Source organism: Acanthamoeba castellanii, assembly GCF_000313135.1.
Source record: "Acanthamoeba castellanii str. Neff unplaced genomic scaffold scf7180000084758, whole genome shotgun sequence".
Lineage (NCBI taxonomy): Eukaryota > Discosea > Longamoebia > Acanthamoebidae > Acanthamoeba > Acanthamoeba castellanii.
The window spans coordinates 244,741-267,448 of NW_004457380.1; the positions used below are offsets into that span (position 1 = coordinate 244,741).

The window sequence follows — 22,708 nt, forward strand, 5'->3', positions numbered from 1 at the left end:
CACAAAGGTAAAACTACCTGGCTGGCGCGGTGAGTGCGCGTGCGGTGTTAGTACAAACACCGGGCGTGGCCGGCGGCGTACCAACAACTGTCGGAGTTGCCCACACTGCAACCGATAGGCCAGGAAACATCCGTAGCGGTTGTGTTGGTATCGGTGGTGCCGGTGGCTTGGTGTTGGTGGAGAGGCGCCCGAGACCTCCGCGACCCAATACATTGCAGTAGTGGTATGCCGGCCACGAGCGGCCAACGGACTGTCGCATGCCTGTATTGCCTCCCCCCCTCACCAAAGAGCGCTAAATAAAGAACAATAGAAGGAGACGCTGGAGGGCATGTCGGCACCTTGTACGTGAGGAGCAAAGGGAGGGAAGCAATGGAGGATGAGTGAAGGCCCGCATGACGGCGTTGCTCATCTTGGCGCACTACACTTGCTTGTGATTTCAGGTGTATTTCTCCAGCACAAAGTCTTTCTTTTTCTGTTTCTTTTTCGTTTCATTAATTTCTAGAAATAGAGGCGAAGACTCCCTCGCGTCCTCCACCCCCTTCCCGTCCCTACCTGCGCACCGTCCTTCCACTTGGTACTGCCCCCCGGCTATTGATTAACTGGTTTGATTCTTTCTCGCTAATTAGCATTTGTGAATTACGCAAAGTAAAACAAGATGAGCTTCGTCGGCACGCCCAACTGCTATGTCTGCAACAAGAAGGTCTACCCTGTGGAGCGAATGGACGCCGACAAGAAGACCTTCCACAAGTACGCTCCTCTACAACAACCCAGTCTCTGGGCCTTATGCGGGCTCTAACCGCTTTCGGCCCCTTGCGCACAGGGGTTGCCTCCGCTGTGCGCACTGCAACTGTGCATTGAAGCTGGGCAACTACGCTGCGCTGCAGGGCAACTACTACTGCAAGGTACCACGATTCCCTGCTGGGTCCCTCCTTGCAACGTTGAAGTTGGCAGTGCATTGTGTGCTCCGGCCAGTGGCACTGATCGTGGTGTCTGCCATGTAGCCGCACTTCAAGCAACTCTTCAAGCTCAAGGGTACTGTGCATTGTTGTGCCTCTGTGACCCAGATGAGCAATTGAGCGATGTGAGGCCATGACGATCACACGCTCTGACCCTCAACAATGCAGGCAACTATGACAGCGGCTTCGGTCGTGAGCCGGCCAAGATGAAGTGGGACGCCAAGGGAGCGCCCTACGGCGTGGGCTCCGAGGAGTCCGATGAACCCTCCTCCACCTCGGCCCGGAGCGAGGACTCAGCCCCTGTGCGAAGACCACCCTTTTCTGCCGCATTCGACGCAGGACTTACGCCACCACCATTCCCTACAGGAAACGAAGCCGCTATGGGGTGAGCCTGGTGACGAGGCCCAGGAGAAGCCGGCGATGCGGTCCAAGTCCTTCCGCGTCATCAGGCGCGACGCGCCCAAGAAGGAGCAGCCGACCGCCCACAGCGATGTGGGCGTCGACGAGACCGGCGGCGGCGATGGCGAGAGAGCGTTCCCGCTGCCGTCGGCCCTCCGCAAGTCGGCCAAGCTGCCCTCACCGCCTCAGCAACAGTCGCCGCCCAAGCAGCCGCAGCCGCAGCCGCAGACCACGCCGGTCTCGCCGCAGAAGCCGACCGAGGCCGCCGCGACGGCGTCGAGCCAGGGCGACAGCGCGGCGGTCGAGGCGGAGCGGTGCAAGGTGGCGGATGAGAGGCGCAAGCTCGACGAAGAACGGCGCAAGGTGGACGACGAGCGGAAGAAGGTGGAAGACGACCGACGGGCGCTCGAGGCCGAGAAGGCTAAGGTGGAAGAGGTCAAGCGACGCATCTGGGAGGAAAAGAACAAGGTCGCCGCCCAGTTCAAGCAGGAGCGCGAGGCCATCACGAAGGAGCGCGAGGAGCTCGATACCGCGCGCGCCCAGTGGGAGGAGGCCAAGCGCGCGGCCGCGCAGGCGCCCGTGGCCAAGACCGACACGGCGACACCGCCGCCGCAGAAGGTAGAGGCCGAGCTGCAGGCCAAGTGGGCCGAGCTGGAGGAGCGCACGCGGGAGGAGAAGGACAGCGTTCAGCGCGACAGGCAGAAGCTGGCCGAGGAGAGGAAGGTGTTGGAGGAGGGTGTGCGCAAGCTCTACAACCAACTCGACGCCAAGATCAAGCAGCTCGATGACACCATTGCCGGCCTCCAGCAATTCTAGAAAATATCACAGGCCAAACCAGATCAGCTTACCAGCAAGAAGAACAATCTCTAATTTATTTTATCACACCACTGGTAGCAACAAAGATCCATACTGAACTCACTCTAAATGAAAGGAAGCAAATGCAGCATGTGTTGTGTGTGTTGTGGTGTGTGTGTTCTGTGGAAGGGAATGTAGCACAAGGAGGAACTCTGTCTTACTGGAGGAGCAAGTTCAACAGCTCTCACTGGTGAGGGCTATCCATTAAAAAAAGGTGTGATTAAGAACTGGTAACGGTTACTAGAGTGGAAAAACGGAATGAAAAGAACAGATAATTAGAGGGATAATTGTCTCTAGTTTTCCAAGACAAAGACACCATCATAGCGCCACGGAAGCAAAAGCGATCAAGCGCAACCTTCAGATCGAAGCAAATAGAAAGAATAGAACAGATTTAAAGAGTTAATTTCGTAATGTGGATGGAAGGGACCACCTCATCCTCGGCCGATCTTGGCGCTGGCGGTTCGCCGTCCACCCCTCCTGCCGTTTCATCAACATCGGCCGTAGGGCGCCTCTTGAAGGCATTCTTGCGACCTGAAGACGTCTCCTGCTTTGTACCTACCCCTCTTGATTCGCGCGTAGCGGCTCATTTCAGATCATTTTATTTAATTTTCTTTAATTCCTTGCGAATGGCTGGGCGAGTGCACACGGTGTGCCGTGAACCTCCTTCTCTGACGTGGTCCTTCCTCGCTACCTGTTGATTTGATTTGTGACACCACACGTACCACTTGAAGCTTTACGAGGCGGTGGCAGTTCTCGCAGACGGAAGACGTAAGCCGTGCTACCTGGCGTTGGTGAAGCATGAGCCCACCCCCGAATACGCGTACGTGCCAGCCCTTTCCTTCGTCCCCAAGCACTGTTTCTTCTTCTTCTTCTTCTGGCCTCTTCCCCAAGTCTCCATTTCTCTCTTTACATTCTCGCTTGCGCACGACACCTCCCCTTCTCACCGGTGGCTGATGTCTCACCGCACCTGGGTTCTATGACGTCTCCTTCTCCTCTCTCCCTGCCAGTCTGTTGTCGCTGGTGAAGGAGGACGGCGATTCTGGACCCTACCTGCGAACAGCCGAGGTACTCCCGGTGTACGAGGACCTGCGCCACACCCTCCGCGGCGAGACGACCGTACACTCCCCTTCCCCTTCTGCTTTCCTGTGAGCTCTTGCTCCTCTGTCGTCAGTGCTTGCCGACTTACCCACGAGATACTTATTCTCTTGTTCTTCCTCTTTTGCTTCTTCTTGTCAGATGGAGCTGTCTTTTGGAGCACGCAGCGACGGCTCGCTCTTTGCCTTCCAATTTCAGAGCGCCGATTGCGCTCTCAACGTCAAGGTACCCATCTAACGTCGTACACCAGGCCTACAGGCTCGATTACGAATTGTTAATACCTACGCTTTGTTGTTTGTTGGCACAGGCCCACCTTACCAAAGCGATTCGCCTAGCACGTGCGTTGATTGAGTGTCGAGCTGTGTGTGTGTGTGTGTGTGTTACGCTCATGAACGAATTGATCTCACCTGACGGTACCTTCCCTCCTGTGCAGAACAAGACAATTTCGTGTTCAACGGACCGTCTCACGCATGGACCAAGGTGCGCACTGGTATCGCATTGAACTTATGGTTGATCTACAAAACAGACCACTAACTTGACAACTCTCGATTGCAGCCGTACATCAGCAAAGAATCGAAGAGCGGGGGTCAGTACTTGTCGCTCACGGGTCTCTCCGTGCATTTCATGTTCCTCACTCACGCGCACGTGTGCACGTAAATAGAGGGTTCCTACACCAACCGGCCGTACGGCATGGCCAAAGTGAACGAGCTCCAAGCGGCGATGCAGGGCCTTCTCTCGATCGACGATGAGCGGATGAGGCGAGACCCGTCCAGGTAAATGAAAAGCACACCTTACACCCACGCACGCGACATGGACGAGCTCACCAACACGCAACTCGATCGCAGGGAGTCTGCTCTGGGCGACCTGGACGAGGGCGGTAACCCACTCGTGTCGTTCGCCAAGTCGCGTAACGGCGGCGAATACGATCCCTCCAAGTTCATGTCCGTCAAGGAGGTCTGGGTCAATCAGCAGATGGACCAGCGCTCCTCTGAATTCACGGACTACAAGCCACTTCGGTACCGCACTCACATCCTACTACCACGCGCACGTCACACCGCACACACACGACACCCAGCCTGTGGCTTACCGTTGTTTGTTGATTGTGTTAGGTTCATGTTCGGCACATGGAACGTGAACGGCAAGATGCCTGAGTCGCTGGACGGATGGCTGCGCACCGATCAGCCGCCGCCGGATCTCTACGCCATCGGGTACTTACAGGATCTGGTGGCACGACGAAGACGTGTGGGTGTGATAGTCATCAGTCTTCTGATGGGGCGACTTTTGATGTGGTATGCGTAGGTTCCAGGAGCTGGATTTGAGCGCCCAGGCGTTGGTGCTTGGCGACACGACCCGCTCACACCCGTGGGTCGAGGCCATCATGCTCTCCCTCTCCAAAGTGGCCGACTATCACATGGTACGAACCAATCACATCGCGCCACTACCAAGACACTGGAGCGCCGCTCCAGCATTGAGATGGTTTGGCTAAAATTACACTCTCTTCATCTGTCTTGTCTTTGCCGGTGCCAACAGCTGGTGACCAAGCAGCTTGTGGGCATATTGCTGGTCATCTGCGTGCGGCAGGAGCACGTGCCCCACATCCGCTCCATGCAGACCGCAGCGGCGTCTGTGGGCATCATGGGTATCATGGTACGCCAACATGAGGCTCCTCTTTCTCTTCGCGCACTTTACACTTCTTGGCTAAACATTCCGCGCATTCCTTTCTCTTTGGTGCGAATGCACAATTACAGGGAAACAAGGGTGGCGTGGCCGCGCGGTTCATGTTCTATGACAGCAGCATCTGCATCCTCAACTCGCACCTCAACGCCCACTACGATCGCGTGCAGCGGCGGAACCAGGACTACAAGGACATCATCAGCAAACTGCTTGTACAGAACGACCTCGATATTTTCGATCACGAGTACGTGCAGTCAGTCGCACAGCTCTTCGCGTACTGGGCTAGCTCTCCTGAAAACCAGCAATAACTAACCCTCTGCACGTGTGTGTGTGTGTGTGTGTCATGTGTCGTGTGTAGTCATGTGGTGTGGATCGGCGATCTCAACTACCGTATTGAGGGCCTCGATGCGGTGGTCAGGAAGAAGATCCGCGAGGGCGACTTGGCCTACTTGTTTGAGCGCGACCAGGTACCTCCCTCGCGCGAATTGACGCACAACACAATGAGGTGTTAACTCAAGGCGGCTGGGTGCAGTTGCGTATGCAAATGGCCAGGCGATTGGCGTTCGAGGAGTTCAACGAAGGCGTCATCAACTTTGCGCCCACCTACAAATACGATCCCGGCACCGACGTCTACGACTCGTCGGAGAAGAAGCGCACGCCGGCGTGGTGCGACCGCGTGATGTGGCGCGGCCGCAACATGAAGCAGATCAACTACCTGCGGCACGAGCTGCTGGCCTCCGACCACAGGCCCGTCTCGGCCACCTTCGAGATTCAGGTCAAGTCCGTCAACGCCGAGAAGCGCAACTCCGCCTACCAGGAGATCGTCAAGAAGCTGGACAAGCTCGAGAACGAATGCATGCCCGACGCCACAGTCTCCTCGAACAACGTCACCTTCAACAATGTCAGGTATGCGTTGTTGGTTAATATTGGTTGTTGTTGGTTGTTGTTCGAGGTGGTGATGCTGATAATTCATCTTTGCCAGGTACATGGTGCCCTCCGAACAGACGATTGAGCTCGAGAACACGGGCAAGGTACGAATCATTGTTGTAGCACGTGCGAGACTTGAGTCTGCTCACTTACCTTTTACTTCCCGTCATCACCATCATCTCCACCACCATAGGTTGTCGTTCGCTTCCGTTTCATTCCCAAGCTCAACCAGAAGAAGTTCAGCAAACCTTGGCTCGACGTTCGACCACCCTTCGGCATGGTACATCACACTGCCTGCATCACTACGCAAGCAAGCGAGTGCCCAGCGAACAATACCGACACTGCTTTAATTTGCCGCAGGTGATCCCGGGCGAGAAGATGAAGATCAAGCTTAGCGTGCTCATCAACAACAGCTGGGCGCCCGACTTCAACCTGGGCCGGGAGAAGCTCGAAGACATTCTCATCCTCCATCTGGAGAAGGGTACTGTTTGTTGTATTATTTTATATCACCTCTTTGCTCTTCTTCTGCTGCTATTCTCACACAACGGGAAAACGACAACAGGTAAGGACTACTTCATCTCGATCTCGGGCAGCTACATCCAGTCTTGCTTCGGCTCCACGCTCGAGCACCTTGTACCCTCCCCCACCATACTTTCCTGTATTGTTTTTCTGGAGAGACTCAATTACGCGTCATGTGCGCACTTGCAGGTGTGCTTCCCCGGACCCGTGGCTTCGTCTCCGGCGGGTCCGCCCACAGCAACCGATCGTCTCTCCATCCCCAAGGTAAACGCCCGCGGCTGTCATGCGGAGAGAGAGAGCGAGAGAGAGAGAGAGAGCGGAGAGCTTCCTCCTTGCCTCTAACAACAAACACCTTACCTTGTGCAGGAATTGTGGCGCATTGTGGACTACATCTACAGAAAGGGAATGGATGAGGTGCGCGTTCTTTTACTTCTACACCTCGCACTTGCTTGTCCAGTCTTCCGACTTCCCGCCTCACAAAATTGATCGATGCGTGTTGTTGATTTTGTAGAGAGGGCTGTTCTCGCAATCGGGCATCCAGAGCGAGATGGAGCAGCTGCGAGAACTGCTCGACTATGGACGCTCGTTCGATGAGTACAGTACGTCGCCCGTGTGCCAGTGTGAGGGAAAGGCGAGGCAAAGCACACGCTCCAGGGCTGATGCTAACTCAACCGGTTCTCTCTCGACAACACAGCCGGCAGCATCCACAGCGTGGCGGAGATCCTCTTCCGCTTCCTCGAGTCGCTCGCCGAGCCAATTATCCCCTTCGCGCTCTACAAGCAAGCCCTGGAGAGCTCGGCCTCTTACAACCAGGTGCGCGCCCACCCAGCCACGATCGTCACGATATCACGCAAGAAGTACCGAACTGAACCGGCCCTAACCATCGTCCCATCCACCTTGTTCGTTGCCAGTGTAAGCAACTGCTGTCGTATCTGCCGGTGGTCAACTACAACGTGTTCTACTACCTCATGGCCTTCCTGCGAGAGGTCCTGCAACACGGAGACAAGAACAAACTGCAAGCCGACAAGCTCGGTACACTCCTCGCCTACGCACGACACGCACGACACGCGCCGCACACGATACGAAACACGGCGCAGTCCATGCAGCGGGCCAAAAACTGACACGGATCTGGTTTGAATTGCTTTTCTCTTACCTTCTATCATCTCAACGCAGCGTTGCTGTTTTCCAGCGTGCTTGTGCGGAGCCCCAACCCAAGGAACGTGAGCGAGGGCAGCCAGGAGAAGAAGAGGGAGTTTGTCTACCAGTTCCTCTCCTCCAAGGAGAAGCTCAAGGTGCCATGATGATGGGTGTGCTCTCACACTCCGCACACACTCACAACTCCGCAGTTCCTCGGTAGCACGCGCGGGCATTTTCGCTTTTATAGAAAAACATTGCCGACATATTTTTCGCATATCGTCTCGGCGTTGTGGTTGGACGGCCCGAATATGTAGCTACCACCATTTATTCTCCCACTGGCTACAGGAAGCGTCTTCTTCGACGAGGGTCCGCACTCACCAAGAAGACGCTTGGTGTATCGGAGTGCTTTTTCCTCCAGAAGGTGTCGCTGTAAACCTTGACCGGCGCGCAACGGTTGTGGGAGGGTGAAGGCAGACAATACCCAGCACACGGAGCGTAAGAAGATGAAACGCGAGGAGGAAGAGGAAGATGAGCTCGTGCCGGTCGGCGGCTACGACACGAAGACGGTGGTGCGCGAGGGCGCCCTCGAGAAGCAGTCGCCCGGCATGGCGCTCAAGCGGTGGCAGACCCGACACTTCACCCTCACCCCCTCCGCCCTCTTCTACCGCAAGAAGAAATCCACTGGTACCAATCACCCCAACCTTCATCTTATCAACCCACCATCACCATTCCCATCGCTCGCCACAGTTTGGCCAATGGGCCGCTACACGAGAGTTAATGTGCCTCAAGGCACCACACGTCTTACAACTCGACCCGTTTCTGCACAGAGGCCACGCTGGGCGCCATCAAGCTCAGCCACATCAAGAGCTGTGCGGCCCGACAGCCGGCGGCCGGCGGCAAGGGGGCGACCAAGCGTGTGGTGTTTGATATAGCGACGGCCAATCGGGTCTACGCGCTGGCTGCAGACAGCGAGGCCAACGCACAACAGTGGATCGACGCCATCAACCGCGAGCGAGCATCCCCCTCGACGGCACCCACATCATCACCGCCACTGTCGCCCTCCACTTCCTCCTCCTCAACGGCCGCAGCAACGGAGGGCGACTGGATCGCGGGCGAGAAAGTTCTCTACGCGAGCCCGACGGCAGGACCCGAAGATGTGCTCTTCACGCACCACTCGCTACGGGATGGCAGGTGGGCCAAGTTCACCATGACCACCTACCGGCTCATCTTCACCCACAAGGTGCCACCCCTCACGATCAATTCACAATCTCTTCTACTCTTGCAGATGATTATAATCGTAATTAAATTCGCATATATATAAATAATGCCCGATATATTATTCGAAACATAATTAAATTTACTGACATGGGAAATGTAACGGGAACTTTTACCCACGCGACAATCACCATCAACCACGGCGACGGCCAGGATGGGCTGGAGTCGGTGCCGCTCGGTCTGGCGATGCGGGTGGAGCCGGCGAGGCACGAGGAGCGCAACCTGGCCGGCTTCGTGATCGAGTGCAAGGACTTCCGGACCCTCTCCATGTTCTTCCTCTACCCCGAGCCCGTCAAGGCCCTCACCAACCTCTTCAAGCAGCACATCTGTCCCCAACAGATCTTGTACGTGTCCCTTTACATGACGGTGTCGTGTGTGCGGCGTGCACTGTGGAGTGTGTGTGTGTGTGCGTGTGCGTGTGCGGGCGCACTGACAGTTGCGTTGTGTTGTATTGTGGTGCGAATGAAGCCATCTCTTTGCGTACCAGAACAAGGAGAAGTTTGCGACCGCGACACCGCAGGACAGCGCCGGGTTCACGATGTACAACCTGGAGCGGGAGTTCAAGCGGCTCCGTATTCCCACCAAGCAGTGGCGCATCACCAGCATCAACAAGAACTTCGCCTTCCCCCAGTTCCCCAACCAATTCATCGTCCCCGCAGCCATCAGCGACGGTAAGCCGCCATCGTGTGTGTGGTGTGTGGTGTGTGTAGTGTGTGTAGTGTGTGTGGTGTGTGTGTGTGCGGCTCGTAATTGATCGCTTTATCTCTCCAGAGACGATTTTCCAACTGTGGAACTCGCTGCAGAAATGGCAGCGATGGACGCTGGCGCTGACGTGGCGAAACCCCACAACGGGCGCGTGCCTGCTGCGCAGCTTCAAGTTCCTGCTGGGCGGGGAGAACATGGCCGTGTCCGAGTCGGACTGGATCTCCGAGCTGGGCAAGGCCAAGCGCGGCCACCGCAGCATGCTGCAGTACGTGCTGCTGATCCAGCGCCAGGCCGAGACGCTCCACGTCTTCGACACCTCGCGAATCAAGCTCAAGGCCGGCGCCGACGCATCGGCGCCAGTAAAGATCGAGCCCGCGCAGAACGTCAAGACCTTTACCACAGGTGGCGCACCTCCGCCCAGCCAATTTATATTGTTATCGACAAACTAACACGTGTCGTCGGTGCGTGTCGTGCGCGACAGACGAAGGCCAGATTATGACGCGCAAGACCGAGCTACTGCCGCCGGCAGCGGTGGAAGACAGTCTCGGCAAGCTGGCACAGTTGGTGTCGTCCTTCGACGCGCACGCATTTGCGGCTCACAAGGAAAAGGCCACGCAGTGGCGCGAGTCGGTCGAGGCCACGCGCTGGCTCACCGGCATTCGGCGCCTGTTCGAGGCCACCGCCAAGGTGGTCACCCAGCTGCAACTGGGCAATCCGGTACCACTCCCTACCCTTACGAGCCCACGCGTGCCGCTAACCAATGACCTCACTCGCCTCGTCGCCAGGTGGTCGTATTGAACCACGACGGATCCGAGGCCGTGCCGCAGGTCGTCAGCTTGGCACAGGTATGACCACACACACACGCACACACACACACACACACACACACCACACAGGGGGCGATGGACTCACTCACAATGGGCGGGGGCAGTTGTGCTTGGACCCGCACTACCGGACGATCGCTGGCCTCTGCCTGCTGATCGAGAAGGAGTGGATGGCCTTCTGCTTCGAGTGGGGCCAGGGCAACAAGAACAAGTACCTGCCCAAACAGCACTCCTACCTCTTTGTCCAGTTCATCGACGCCGTGTGGCAGCTGTGGACCCAGTCGCCGGCGCAGTTCGAGTTCAGCCCGCACCTGCTCGTGTTCCTCCTCGACTCCGTTTACTCCTGCCGCTTTGGCTCCTTCCTCACCAACACCCACCGCGATCGACTCAAAAGTGCGTCTCGCTCGTGTCTTGCGTGTCGTGCGATGTCGGTGTGTGAGGTGTGTGCGTGTGTGTGCGGCTTGGCCACCACTCAACGGCCGCTTCTCCAGAAAAATTCGGCATTTTGAACAAGACCGGCTCGGTCTGGGCGTACATCACCTCGCACGAGAGCGAGTTCGTAAATTCGCTCTACGACCCCAACTCGCACAAGACCTCGCCTCGTCTCGCCATACACCCCTCGCAAGTGACGCTCTGGACTGGTACCACACCTCCGACGCGCGCACGCCGTGTGCGGTTCAAAGCTTAACGTGCACTTCCTGCTTTGGTAGAGTACTATCTCCGATGGGCCACTGCGGCCGCCAACGAGCAAGTCATCAAGGAGATCACCATACAGCTCGCCAGTACGCTCCCCCCAATACGACGCACACGACACACGAATTCTTGGAGGGCTCAACTAACGCTTCTGCAGAGCAACAGCAAGCGAAGAGCGACAGCGTCGGGCTGGATATCAGCAACCACGCTCTGACACGCCTGCCCGCGCCGCTCATCGACCGACTGCCGCTGCTCTCGTCGCTCGACCTCTCGAGCAACTTCATCTCCTCAGTCGCCGCTCACCTGCCCCACTTCTCGGGCCTTGTGTCGCTCGACCTCTCGCACAACTTCATCACCTCGTTCTCCCCGCGGCCCCAGGACCACAACGCCACGGCGCCGGCGGCCATGGACGACAACGGCCAGCTGCGCAGTCCGGACGCGTCGGCGAGCGGCTCGTTCGAGCGCCTTGACAGGCTGCACCTGGCCGACAACCGGCTGTGGGTCGTCGATCAGCTGCCGGCGAGCCTCACCGAGCTCAACGTGGCCCACAATGCGATCGAACATCTGCCGCGCCACCTCGCTACACTCACCCAGCTGCGCGTGCTCAATGTTGCGTACAACAAACTTCTCACAGATCAAGGTAACGTTGCGCTGTACGCATGCCGTGCGTGTGTCGTGTGTATCGTACGTGTGCGTGTGCGTATGCGTGTCGTGTTGTGCTAACATATTATTCGCTCGGCAGGCCAGAAGGGCATGCCGGAGGTGCTGCTGAAGCTGACCTCGCTCACTTCGCTCAACCTCGCCGGGATCGGCATGCCGCAGCTGCCCGCTGATTTCTTCTCTGCGCTGCCACACCTCGAAGTGCTCGACCTGTCGCACAACCAGCTACCGAGCCTCCCGGCCGACATCGCTCGCGCCACGAGCATGCGAGTGCTCAACATCTCCAACAACCCCTTCACCCGCCTGCCCAACGCCATTCTCCACCTGGGCTCGCTCGAGGAATTCTATGCCAAGTACGCATTCCAGCAACATTCCTTAACATTCCACAACCAACAATGTTCATACATGAATACAGCAACGTGGCTGCGGAGGAATGTCTTCGATTGGCCGACCTGGTCGGGATGACGCGGCTGCGCTGCCTCGATCTCCGCAACAATCAAATCACGGCGCTGCCCCCGGGCTGTTTCGCGCGGTGGACCAACATGGAGCGCCTGTGGCTGTCCCACAACCAACTCTCGGCGCTGCAGGCCGACGGCATCGGGTGCCTGGCCGCCACGCTCCAGGAGCTCCACCTGGGCCACAACCATCTGGACTGCATGCCGGCCGAGATGGCCAAGCTCACCCGGCTGCGCGTGCTGACCGTCGAGGGCAACCTCATCGTGGAGCTCCCGGCCCAGCTGGGCATCCTCACCCAGCTGGAGCGGCTCGACGTCGGCTCACAGAACGGCCGACTCAGGTTTGCCCCTACCACACACATTCCTCACATTCTACCGATAGTCTGCTCTCGATGTGCAGCTGACGCACGCATTCCATTCATTCATTTAGGTCGCCGCCGGCAGAGGTGGTGGCGTTGGGGTCAGCGAGCATCGTGGCCTATCTGGGCCAGCTGCTCAAGGGCCAGGAGCCGTGCTACCGGCTCAAGCTCATGTTCGTCGGCCAGGAGAACGTCGGGTACTTTTTTGCCGCGCCCGACTCGCTTTTTTGTATGGGCATTGTACGACTCAGATTTTGTCTGTAACACAGCAAAACATCACTGCTTCGCGCCCTGAACCGAAGAGAGAGAAGGGGCAAGACGATGATCATACGGCAAGGGTCGGATTTGCCCGATCCATGTACGTGGGGTTTCATATTTATCAAGTTTTTACATTCTTTCTTTTCGTACGCGTTTCCCACCTGTGCTTACGACTGTCGTGTTACACTTGTAGCTGTGGCGCCGCTCTCGACGGACGGTATCGATATCAACACCTGGAGTCTGTCCATGAACAGCGTGTGGGGTCCAGACGCGGCTGCGGTCGATCTGTCCGCCTGGGACTTTGCCGGTAACTCTCCTCCTCTCTCAATGCCATCGACGCCGACAGAGCGCGCTGACCGCTCCATTTGAACAGGTCAGGAGATCTACTATGCGACGCATCAGTTCTTCCTGTCGGAGCGGTCCCTGTTCCTGGTGGTGTTCAACCTGCTCTCCCCTGTCCAGTCTCGCATCGAGTATTGGTACGACCGCACGCTCGGCGCTCACGGCAGCACGGCAGCACACAATACACAACACACCACACACACGCATTATTCATTACCCGAACGCTCCAGGCTTCAATCTGTGCGAGCAGCGGCCAAGGGCTCGCCGATCCTCATCATTGGCACACACGCCGAACACGAGCGGTGTACCGAAGAATATCTGGCCGAGATGCAACGAAGGTGGGTCGCCTCACAATCTGCCGTCGGCTGCCAATAACTCATCCACTGACCGCCCACGCCGCACATGTCGCACACGTCGCACACGCAGGCTCGAGGCCAAGTTCCGATACAAGTACCCCAATATGGTGGGCATCCACTTTGTGAGCCCCGTGCAGGGCAAGGGCATGGACGCGCTGGTCAACAGCCTCCGGCAGGTGGTCGCCAAGCAGGACTATATCGGGCGCACGCTGCCCTCGAGCTACCTCGCCCTCGAGAAGGTCGTGGCTGCCCAGGCCAAGGTCAGGACCCCGCCCGTGCTGACGTGGCACGAGTACCGCGACCTGGCCAAGCTATGCATGATCGAGGAGGACAACGAGGACCTGCGCACAGCCACCGCACTGCTCCACAACCTGGGCTCGCTCGTCCACTTTGCCAGCGACGAAAAGGTAACCTCGCCCGTGACATTTAGCTCTAAACGTCACATGCTGACCTGCTGGTGTATCGTGTGCCGTGTGGTCATGATGGTACCACCAGCTGCAAGACGTGGTGATCCTCGACCCACAGTGGCTGATGGACGTATTGGCCACGGTCGTGTCGACGAAGCACAACTATTGCCGGTACCCTCCTCTTTCTTTAACTTAGTAAAAAATATTTTATTTACTTAATTTATTATTTTACTTAATTTATTATTTCAACTCATTCTGTTCACAGCACCGGCGTACTGCCGCATTCGGCGTTGCCGCACATTTGGCGAGCGCCTGCCTTCCCGCGTGAGCTTCACGGATTCCTGCTGTCGCTGCTGGAGCGATTCGAGATCACCTTCCCCATCCAGTCCTACGCCCACAAACTCGGTACGCATATTAAGTTTAACACCATCCAATGCTGTGTGACATGGCTGACTTAACGACAACGACGACGACCACAACAGACTACATCCCGACCACGGCCGCAGACATTGGGTCGTCGCCGGAAGACACCCTCTCGTCGTTGGTGCCTTCGCTCCTGCCCGAAGAGGCGCCAGCAAAGCTGGCCGAGCTCTGGTCGAGCCGCATCTGTACGTAACTAACATCTCTTTCTTTCTTTCTTTCTTTTCTTTTAGTTGTACCTAAGATTTCTTGATGTGTACGTTGATCGTGCGGGTGACTTGCAGGTGCTGGCGAGAACGTGTTCGGTCGCACCTACCAGTTCGATTTTGTGCCAAAGGTGCGCATGCAAGGCCTGCCCTATGTTTATTATAATAATCACAGTTGTCACCTCACGATCACCTTTTGCTGGAACTTCCGCAGGGGTTCATGGGTCGGCTTATGATCCGTCTGCTCGGCTTCCCCTTGGTCGCCCAGGTGATCTGGCGCTACGGAATGCTTGCCCGCATCGCCAAGTACATTCACCTCCTGCTCGTTTTTATTGGATTATTGTTATTTTCTTCTATTTGCCATTTTAATGCACAAAAATAATAGTAACAGTTTTACTAAAACATTAATGATTTTGATATTTTCCACAGGGAGCAGATATTGGTGGAACTGACGCCCGAGAAGGACCAGCTCAAGATCCTGGTTCGCACGGAGCTGCGCGGCGAGCAGATGTCCAACCTGTGCTGGCTGGTCTTTGCGGCGGTAGACTCCCTGGTCAAGGAGTGGTACAACCTCGAGGCCCGCGTCTTGGTCCCGTGCCCACATTGCATGGTGTTCAGCGGCCTCGACCAGAGGCCGTACATGTTTCCCATCGAGGAGTGCCAACAGGCGGCCATGCTGCCCAACGACGCCTTCCTCTACTGCCGCATCTCTGGTAAGCGCCACGCCCACGCCCACGCCCACGCCCACGCCCACGCCCACGCCCACGCCCACGCCCACGCCCACGCCCACGCCCACGCCCACGCCCACGCCCACGCCCGCGCCCACGCCCACGCCCACGCCCACGCCCACTCGCAGCAATTAATTGGGGCACAGATCGTAGCAGCAACGAGCCCACGGCTGTGCGACTGGACACAGCGGCGCCCGATCTGGCGATGGTCCACCTCGACAGCCACAAGATTGCCTTCGGCGAGCTCGACAAGCAGGAGCCGCCCATCGGCGAGGGAGGCTACGCGACGGTGTACAAGGGCACCTACAAGGGCGAGGTGGTGGCCATCAAGCAGCTCCGACCGGCCGCGGTCGACGCCTTCGAAGACACGCCGGGCGGCGATGGCGGCAGCTTGGACGAGGAGGCCGAGTCGCGGCGCCTCACCTACGAAGAGTTCCGCCACGAGGTGTGGATCATGAGGTAAAACTCTCCTCACACTTTTTTCGTTTTTTCGTGTTCAGCACTGACACACGCACACGACGCGCGTTCATTGCTTTAGTGGCTTGGCGCACCCGAACCTGGTGGCGATGCGCGGATTCTGCACGGAGCCCGCGTGTATCGTGACCGAGTACGTCGGCAAGGGCGCGCTCATCGAGTATCTCGAGTCCGACAAGCCGCTCGACTGGCCGCTGCGCCTCAAGATCGCCAAGGACATCGCCAAGGGTTGCGCGTTCCTGCACAGCACGTCGCCGCCGGTGATGCATCGCGACCTGAAGAGTCCCAACATCCTGTTGGCCGACGTGTCGCCCGAGGCCGAGGTGGTGGCCAAGGTGTGCGACTTTGGCGTTTCCCTCAGCGCCGCCGCCCACACGGCCGGTCGACGAGTCGACTGTCCTGGTACCCGCTCCCCGCCCATTCTTTGCTCTTCATTTCACATTTGGCTCACCTTCATCATCACCGTCGTTGCCGTCGTCGTCGCGTCGTCGTCGTCGTCACAGTGTGGCTGGCGCCGGAGGTGATGGCGGACAAGATCTACACGGTCAAGGCCGATGTGTACTCGATCGGCGTCATCCTGTGGGAGCTCCTCACGCGCAAGGCCTTCTTCGGGGAGATTCGCTTCATGTCCCTCCTCGAGGACAAGGTCAAGTCGGGCGAGCGGCCGCCGATCCCCGACGACTGCGTGCCGGCCTACCGGCAGCTCATCGAGGACTGCTGGGCGCAGGACCCCGACGCGCGGCCGTCGTGCGCGGTCATCGCCGAGCGGCTCACCGAGATCATGCGCCAGCTGTGCCCCGAAGCCAGCGGCTACGACAGCCAGGTCGACAACAAATACAAGGCCCAGCGCAAGGCCGAGGCCGAGGAGAAGCGCAAGGCCCTCGCCGCGCTCCGCCAGAAGATCTCCGAGAACAGGTTCGCGCCTCCCACCAGTTTGGTGTTTGTTAAGGTGACAGTCCAGCTCACCTGTGGTGTCTGTGTAGGCTCGCGCGAAAGACGGCGCCCGTGGCCATGATGGTCTCGTCCGAGTCCAAGAAGTCGCTGCTGTCGCAGTGCATCAAAGATGTGGCGCAGCTCGACGAGTGCTCGAAGAAGGACATCGTCGTGTTCATGGAGCAGTTCCTCAGGCAGCGACGCAACCACCTCATCGGCGTCAGTGATGATGACGACGACAAAGACAAGGTGGTGAAGGCCGCGGGCGCCGGCGGCTCGGCGCAGTCGGCCAAGGCCGAGGAGCGGCGGTGGATCGAGGAGTTCCTGCAGCAGCTCGAGGCTGAGAAGAAGCGCGCGCACGAGGACGAGGTGGCGGCGCTCATGGCCCAGCCGCTGGAGCGACCACCATCACGGAACAGCAACAGCCCCGACAAGGCCCTGGGAGGAGCGGTCTCGCGGCTGGAGCGGAGCACGACCGTAGCCGTGGCTGTCGCCCACAGCAGCCAGCAGTCGCTACGTGCGCAAGACTGAGCCGTATCGAACGACAAGATAGACACTGCAATGCGCGAGTGTGTGTGATTGCATTCCCACGCACCTGGGCAATGAAAAGGCAGGGCGAGGATTGGGTGGGATAGTGTGAAACACCAACATCATAGCTAGCTCTCTTGTTGCTCTGGTGATGTTGGTTCTGCTTGACGCCATTCGCCCACCCAAACAGAACAAACAAGACAGCAACAAGAAGGGAGGCTTGAAAGTTCTTTGCATTCCAAGGCACGAAGAGAGAAGTCACTTTTTCCACTTCGTGCCCGCAAGGATCGTTCGAATCATTATTCGATTTGAGTCCCCTTGGGCTGATTTCTAGAACACCCGCTGCGAGGGATGAGCAACCACTACAACCACAGATGGCTGGGCGACGCGGAGGAGCAACGCCCCCTGCATCAACCCTACCTGCACCAACAGCCCCCACCCCCTTCATCTGGCGGCTACTCGCAGGCCTCTCACCCGGGGCCGGTTGGCCCCATCCCCTACTACACGGGCACACCCGATTACTACAACGCACCCCGCCGCCCCTCACCCGAGCTGCCTCCGCATCTTCTCCCGGCCGTCTCCTCGCCATCTTCATCTTTTTCTGCTTCTTCTACGTCGGGCGGGCGCCCGGTGACCCCGCCCGTGTCTGCCCCGAGCGCCTACGCCCACAACCCCGACGACCTGTTCCGCACAACGACCACCGCCGGCGGTGGCGGCTCGTACCACCCGCAACAGCAGCAACACCTGCCCTTCAACACCCGCGTCCCTGTCGGTACGTGTTGTGTGCGTGTCGTGCGGCGTGCGGTGATGCGTGTGTCGTGTTCTGAACGATTACGTTCATTGCATGTTATGCACAGAGGCGGATGGTGCCGCCTACGAACGGGTGGATCAGTGGCATCAGACGCGACTGCGGAACGCCCGAGTGGTCGAGCAGCAGCGGACCATCCAGGAGTCCAACCACAAACACTTCCCCTTCTTCCTCCTCCTCGGTAACGCGAATCACCACCATTTGGCCCACACGCGACACGACACGACACGCACAACGACACACACGACGACACGCACACCCGCGTTCAGCGTTGGTCGCTGATGATGCGTGGTTTTTGTGTCCCACTGCAGCCTCCATTGCGCAATGCGTGCTTATGGGCGTGGCGATCTGGAAGAACGGAGGCTTTGAGCCCATTTCCGTCAACCCTTTCTTCGGCCCCGATGGTGCGTTCACATGCCGCACCACGCACACGACACGACACGACACGACACGACACGACACGACACGACACGACACGACACGACACGACACGACACGACACGACACGACACGACACGACACGACACGACACGCACGCTAGGGGGTTCGTGTATGATGATTAAGTTATTTTTTTCTTTATTTGTCAGCCGAAACTCTGATCGCGTTGGGCGCCAAGGACGTGCCCAAGATCGTGGAGGACTACGAGGTGTGGCGCTTCTTCACTCCCATCTTCCTCCACGCCGGCCTCATCCACCTGGCCCTCAACTTGAGTACGCACCAACCCAAGCCTGATCGTGTTCGCCCCATCCGTCATTCCTCTGACCACGGCGTGTGTCGTGCTGTGTCATTTGTGTCGTGTGTGTGTGTCGTGCTGTGTCATTTGTGTCGTGTCGTGTCGTGTGTGTAACAGTTTTCCAGCTCCAGTGCTTTATGCTGGAACGACAAATGGGCTTCGTCCGAGTGGGGCTCGTGTACATCGTGTCGGGCTTCGGCGGCAACCTGGCCTCGAGTCTCTTCCTGCCCCGGCTCATTTCCGTCGGCGCCTCCGGTGCGAGCCATACTTTATTTATTAGTCTTTATTATTTATTTTTCATTTGTATATTTATTTTATTTATTTATTTGTTGTCGATGACCTGCAGGTGCGCTGTTTGGGCTGGTGGGTATGATCTTCGTGGTGATCTTCCGCAACTGGTCCCTCGTGGTGAGCCCCTGCCGCAATCTCGTCGTGCTCTGCATCATGGTCGCCATCTCGCTCTTCCTCGGCCTCCTGCCCAACGTGGTAACGTGCATCGTCAACTCTGCTCGACTCCTCCATGCAATCACTCACCACCACACCGCACACACCGCACACGACAGGACAACTTCGCCCATGTCGGCGGGTTGGTGACGGGGCTGGTGGCGAGCTTGATCGTGGTGCCCTCGCTGAAGCACGGCGCCAAGGCCGGGCCGTTCCGCCTCCTCGTGGCCTCGGTCGCCCTGCTGGTCCTCGCTGCGGGCCTCGGCCTGGGCGTCTACGCGCTCTTCGAGGATGTGCCCCTGCGCGAGTGGTGCAGCTTCTGTTCGCTCATCAACTGCGTCGACTTTGGCCAGGACTGGTGCGTCGACCAGACCTGAGAACCGATACATGTTTGACATTCTACACCCACGCCTATGAAAATCAATGCGAGTGGCGAGGAATGTGAAGACTGTTTCTAGCTTACTAGACAGCAGGGCCTCAGTACGCGTTGCCGACGACGCTGCCCATGGTTATGGCGAAGACCTGGGACTGATTGACGGGGAGGAGGCGCGGCTCGTGCAGGTCGGCGGTGATGCTCGACTTGGCGCCGAAGTCGAAGCGGCCGTGGTAGGCCGAGCGCCAGCCGGCCACCGACTCCAGGGCCTGCAGCCGCTCCGTGGCCGCCAGCGCCGTCGCGTTGGTACCCTCCACCGCTGGCCGCCACTCGCCCTGGCTCACCTGAGACACCATCATAGCCCGTAAGTCGTTGTGTATCGTGTGTGTGTGTCGTGTGCGCCGTGTGCGTGTGCGTCGTGTGCGTGTGCGTGTGCGTGTGCGGTTGGACACCTTGAGGCCCTTGGCGTCGGCGTCGTCGGGGTGCAGTGGCGCGGCGGCGACTTCGAGGATCTTGTACAGGGAGCCGTCCCACTCGCCGTTGTACAGGAGTTGGTTGGTGTTGCGTTCGTGGCGCATGACGTAGTCGAGCAGGGCGGCCTGGAGGCCCGCGTCGTCCAGGTCGGGCGCCAGGCCCGCCGCTGCCGCCTGCTTGTCCACCAGCACGCCCTCCCAGAACTGGGTCATGGCGCCTCCGGCGGCTTCGGTTCCCTGGTGCCAGAAGTAGAGAGTGGTGCGGACCCGCACAGTGATAGGGTGGTCGGTGCTGGACATGGTTGGTTTGATGGTAGATGAGGAGGATGATTAAAAAAACAGAGAGGCGTGGGATTTTGATTTTATATGTCATTTGGTAGTTGTTGAAGTTAAAAACGAGCTGGTGCTTCGCTGAAGTGCAACCGCTGGCAAGCCGCGATAACCAAACAAAACCCCATGGCGAGTTTGTGGTCAACCCTGGTTTGCGGTTGGCGCGGTTGGTTCAGGCCCAGTTCCAGGAGATGGGAATGTCGCCCGCGTTGAGGTTGGCCAGGCGGGAGAAGGCGGCCGGGCTCAGATCGAGAGAGCCGTAGCCGCAGCCTGGGCATTCGTCCTGCATTGATTTCACGACATGTTTGAGCGCCTGTTCAAACAGTCACTTTGGAGATAGCGCATACCACAATAGTGACCTGAACTTGACCGTTGGGTCCATTGACGATCGCCTGCTTGCCGCAGTAGGCGCCATTGCTGTACTGGGCCGAGTTCTGTTGGGTTATAAAAACATAAAATCTATATATTAGCAATATAAAACTAAGGCAACATGGATAGAGTTTAACAAATAAATTAATGTACCAGGGCGGCGACGAGCTGGTTGTTGTTATTGTACTGGCCGCAGGCGCCGAGGCCCACGTTGAACCAGGTGCCCCGGCCGCTGAAGGCCACGACGGTGGCGACCATGGCCAGGAGGGCCAACAACACGACGAAGGCGAGGCGGAGGCGAGACATCTGGAAGCAATAGTGGTGGTAGTACGGCGGATGGATGTGTTTGTTTCCTTGCGCTGTGGCCTTTCCACCAGTTAGGCCTACGGTTGGCGGACTAATGTCTACAGCCTATCAGGGCAGTGTTTACTTTTCATTCGAATCTTCCACCTACCGAATTTTAACTCCGGATTTCCGTGAAGGCCACTACACGACATTTTAAGTTTGATGGTACAGCATGTTGAGTCCGTCCTCCTCGCCGTCGTCATCCTCGCTGCCCTTCCACAGCTCGCCCAAGCGTTGCTAGGGTCTTACAAGAGCTGACCGACAACAGAAGATCTAAGTTTGAATCTGTGGGCCACCATTGGTGTGAGGAAGAGATGCCAAGCGACTCCCACATGGCAACTGTTCCATAGCGCAGGTTTCGTGGGAACTTAACGCACGATTCGTGTCCTCCCAGCCAGCGGCACAAAAGCCAACGAGACCAAGAATCTCATCACACCAGCAACGTAGCTTACCCCTGTAACACCTGCCCCAGCCACTACCCACCTCTCAGGGCTAGAGAAGGCCCCACGCACCATCAACCGCTACTACCACCACCTTCAACCGCTACCTAGCTAAAAGATCGAATGGCGATGGAGGCGCCTAGAAGGAGCGGGCGGTTCAACTTGCCCTTTGTACACAAGTCCTCTTCGTTCGATGTGCCGCCCGACGCCTTCTCCTTCTTCCCTCTCCGCCCGCCGCCTCAGCAGCAGTTCTGGGAAGAAGACGACCAGGAGGACCTGCTGCTGGCTGCCCGAGTTGACGGAGCCGGAGGAGGTCAAACTGTTCAAGAGCAGCCAAGAGGTGGTGATGGAGGAGCGAGGGGAGAAGGAGCGCAGCCGATCGTTCGATGTCCAGGACCTCTCGAGCTCGCCCAGGCCCAGGCTCCCAGCGGGAGCGCAGCCACCCAAGAGGCTGTCTCTCGCCTACGGCCCCGGCGAACTGAGCAAGGCGCTGCAGGCGCTGATGAGCCTCCACGAGCAAAGCGACAGTGAGGTCAAGTCGGACAGCAGCGAGGACGAGGAGTGCAGCCTGAAGAAGAAGGAGAAGAGGCGGGACCGGTCTCGACACAGGCGAAGCTTCCTGTCCCTGCTTCTACGTAGGACAGCAAGTGACAAGCGCACCCGCTAGGAATTGTAATGTGTTGTAAAAATGTAAACTTCCCAAACGAACTTTCATTAGCGACCAACGCTCATTTGACGCAAAATTGCAACAAAAAAAGAGTATATCTTAAGATGGAACGGGAGGGGGCGGCCAGCGCTCTTCTCGAGCTGCCGCAGGAGCTGTTATGCCACATTTTCTCCTTTGTCGTCGCAGTTCAACCCGCCGCATCAGCACCGACCAGGGACGCTGCAGCGCGAATGGTGATGCGCGACCTCGGGGCCTGGTCCCTCACCTGCACAGCCTTCCGCACGCTCTGCAGCGCCGAGACCAAGTGTCGCCACTTGTGCCTGGCCGCCAGCCCGGTCCTGTTCGGCCTCGGCCTCTCGCCCCTCTACGCTGCGCCTTCACCGCCACAGCTCGTTCACGGTTTTAACTCCGATGCCGACTCACCCACGAGTTTTAACTCCGATCACTGCTGGTGGCAGTTGCGCGCTCGGCTGCTGGTGGCCCGGCCCCACCGGCTCACGGGCCAGCGCGAGGTCCATCCGACCGTAGGCCGCGACGGTGG

The 22,708-nt window shown here is 58.1% G+C and overlaps 9 protein-coding genes across 9 annotated transcripts in view; 7 read left to right on the top strand and 2 right to left on the bottom strand.

Annotated features, from left to right (window-relative positions):
- Nucleotides 1–655: 655 nt before the first annotated feature.
- On the top strand, nucleotides 656–2,171 carry ACA1_214850 (LIM domain containing protein; the record flags this gene model as incomplete). The annotated part of the gene is made up of 5 exons (XM_004337021.1): nucleotides 656–747; nucleotides 821–902; nucleotides 1,002–1,032; nucleotides 1,125–1,258; nucleotides 1,323–2,171. 5 exons carry the CDS (start codon nucleotides 656–658, stop codon nucleotides 2,169–2,171), a joined length of 1,188 nt encoding a protein of 395 aa, XP_004337069.1.
- A 665-nt stretch (nucleotides 2,172–2,836) lies between these two features.
- Nucleotides 2,837–3,962, top strand: ACA1_214860 (uncharacterized protein; the record flags this gene model as incomplete). The annotated part of the gene is made up of 7 exons (XM_004337022.1): nucleotides 2,837–2,857; nucleotides 2,942–3,030; nucleotides 3,218–3,326; nucleotides 3,447–3,530; nucleotides 3,613–3,643; nucleotides 3,739–3,785; nucleotides 3,861–3,962. 7 exons carry the CDS (start codon nucleotides 2,837–2,839, stop codon nucleotides 3,960–3,962), a joined length of 483 nt encoding a protein of 160 aa, XP_004337070.1.
- A 153-nt stretch (nucleotides 3,963–4,115) lies between these two features.
- ACA1_214870 (inositol polyphosphate5-phosphatase, 75kDa, putative) lies at nucleotides 4,116–7,726 on the top strand (the record flags this gene model as incomplete). Its single annotated transcript, XM_004337023.1, is given in 18 exon segments — nucleotides 4,116–4,321; nucleotides 4,415–4,513; nucleotides 4,524–4,551; nucleotides 4,633–4,719; nucleotides 4,836–4,952; nucleotides 5,054–5,223; nucleotides 5,338–5,446; nucleotides 5,512–5,885; nucleotides 5,962–6,010; nucleotides 6,100–6,186; nucleotides 6,267–6,387; nucleotides 6,469–6,539; nucleotides 6,615–6,689; nucleotides 6,792–6,839; nucleotides 6,937–7,024; nucleotides 7,120–7,238; nucleotides 7,337–7,457; nucleotides 7,599–7,726. 18 exon segments carry the CDS (start codon nucleotides 4,116–4,118, stop codon nucleotides 7,724–7,726), a joined length of 2,097 nt encoding a protein of 698 aa, XP_004337071.1.
- A 339-nt stretch (nucleotides 7,727–8,065) lies between these two features.
- ACA1_214880 (protein kinase domain containing protein) lies at nucleotides 8,066–17,188 on the top strand (the record flags this gene model as incomplete). The annotated part of the gene is made up of 29 exons (XM_004337024.1): nucleotides 8,066–8,246; nucleotides 8,390–8,802; nucleotides 8,991–9,181; nucleotides 9,306–9,508; nucleotides 9,609–9,944; nucleotides 10,024–10,259; nucleotides 10,328–10,387; nucleotides 10,474–10,759; nucleotides 10,858–11,007; nucleotides 11,077–11,148; nucleotides 11,217–11,699; nucleotides 11,802–12,072; nucleotides 12,135–12,515; nucleotides 12,605–12,730; nucleotides 12,803–12,891; nucleotides 12,985–13,098; nucleotides 13,165–13,270; nucleotides 13,364–13,471; nucleotides 13,560–13,896; nucleotides 13,985–14,067; nucleotides 14,162–14,301; nucleotides 14,379–14,504; nucleotides 14,601–14,653; nucleotides 14,737–14,828; nucleotides 14,952–15,235; nucleotides 15,397–15,709; nucleotides 15,789–16,126; nucleotides 16,228–16,639; nucleotides 16,708–17,188. The coding sequence occupies 29 exons, from the start codon at nucleotides 8,066–8,068 to the stop codon at nucleotides 17,186–17,188; spliced, it is 6,465 nt and encodes a 2,154-aa protein (XP_004337072.1).
- Nucleotides 17,189–17,536: 348 nt separating this feature from the next.
- On the top strand, nucleotides 17,537–19,547 carry ACA1_214890 (peptidase, S54 family protein; the record flags this gene model as incomplete). The annotated part of the gene is made up of 7 exons (XM_004337025.1): nucleotides 17,537–17,957; nucleotides 18,043–18,174; nucleotides 18,305–18,397; nucleotides 18,581–18,703; nucleotides 18,844–18,981; nucleotides 19,073–19,212; nucleotides 19,290–19,547. The coding sequence occupies 7 exons, from the start codon at nucleotides 17,537–17,539 to the stop codon at nucleotides 19,545–19,547; spliced, it is 1,305 nt and encodes a 434-aa protein (XP_004337073.1).
- A 100-nt stretch (nucleotides 19,548–19,647) lies between these two features.
- Nucleotides 19,648–20,316, bottom strand: ACA1_214900 (uncharacterized protein; the record flags this gene model as incomplete). The annotated part of the gene is made up of 2 exons (XM_004337026.1): nucleotides 19,648–19,887; nucleotides 19,996–20,316. The coding sequence occupies 2 exons, from the start codon at nucleotides 20,314–20,316 to the stop codon at nucleotides 19,648–19,650; spliced, it is 561 nt and encodes a 186-aa protein (XP_004337074.1).
- A 202-nt stretch (nucleotides 20,317–20,518) lies between these two features.
- On the bottom strand, nucleotides 20,519–21,021 carry ACA1_214910 (expansin family protein; the record flags this gene model as incomplete). Its single annotated transcript, XM_004337027.1, has 3 exons — nucleotides 20,519–20,629; nucleotides 20,694–20,780; nucleotides 20,869–21,021. The coding sequence occupies 3 exons, from the start codon at nucleotides 21,019–21,021 to the stop codon at nucleotides 20,519–20,521; spliced, it is 351 nt and encodes a 116-aa protein (XP_004337075.1).
- A 608-nt stretch (nucleotides 21,022–21,629) lies between these two features.
- On the top strand, nucleotides 21,630–22,167 carry ACA1_214920 (uncharacterized protein; the record flags this gene model as incomplete). The annotated part of the gene is made up of 2 exons (XM_004337028.1): nucleotides 21,630–21,695; nucleotides 21,796–22,167. The coding sequence occupies 2 exons, from the start codon at nucleotides 21,630–21,632 to the stop codon at nucleotides 22,165–22,167; spliced, it is 438 nt and encodes a 145-aa protein (XP_004337076.1).
- Nucleotides 22,168–22,397: 230 nt separating this feature from the next.
- The window catches only part of ACA1_214930 (uncharacterized protein), a gene marked incomplete at both ends in the record, with an annotated part of 779 nt that continues 468 nt past the window's right edge, over nucleotides 22,398–22,708 (top strand). Inside the window, one exon of the mRNA XM_004337029.1 lies at nucleotides 22,398–22,704. Coding sequence (XP_004337077.1) covers nucleotides 22,398–22,704 — 307 coding nt within the window. The remainder of the gene's footprint in view (nucleotides 22,705–22,708) is intronic.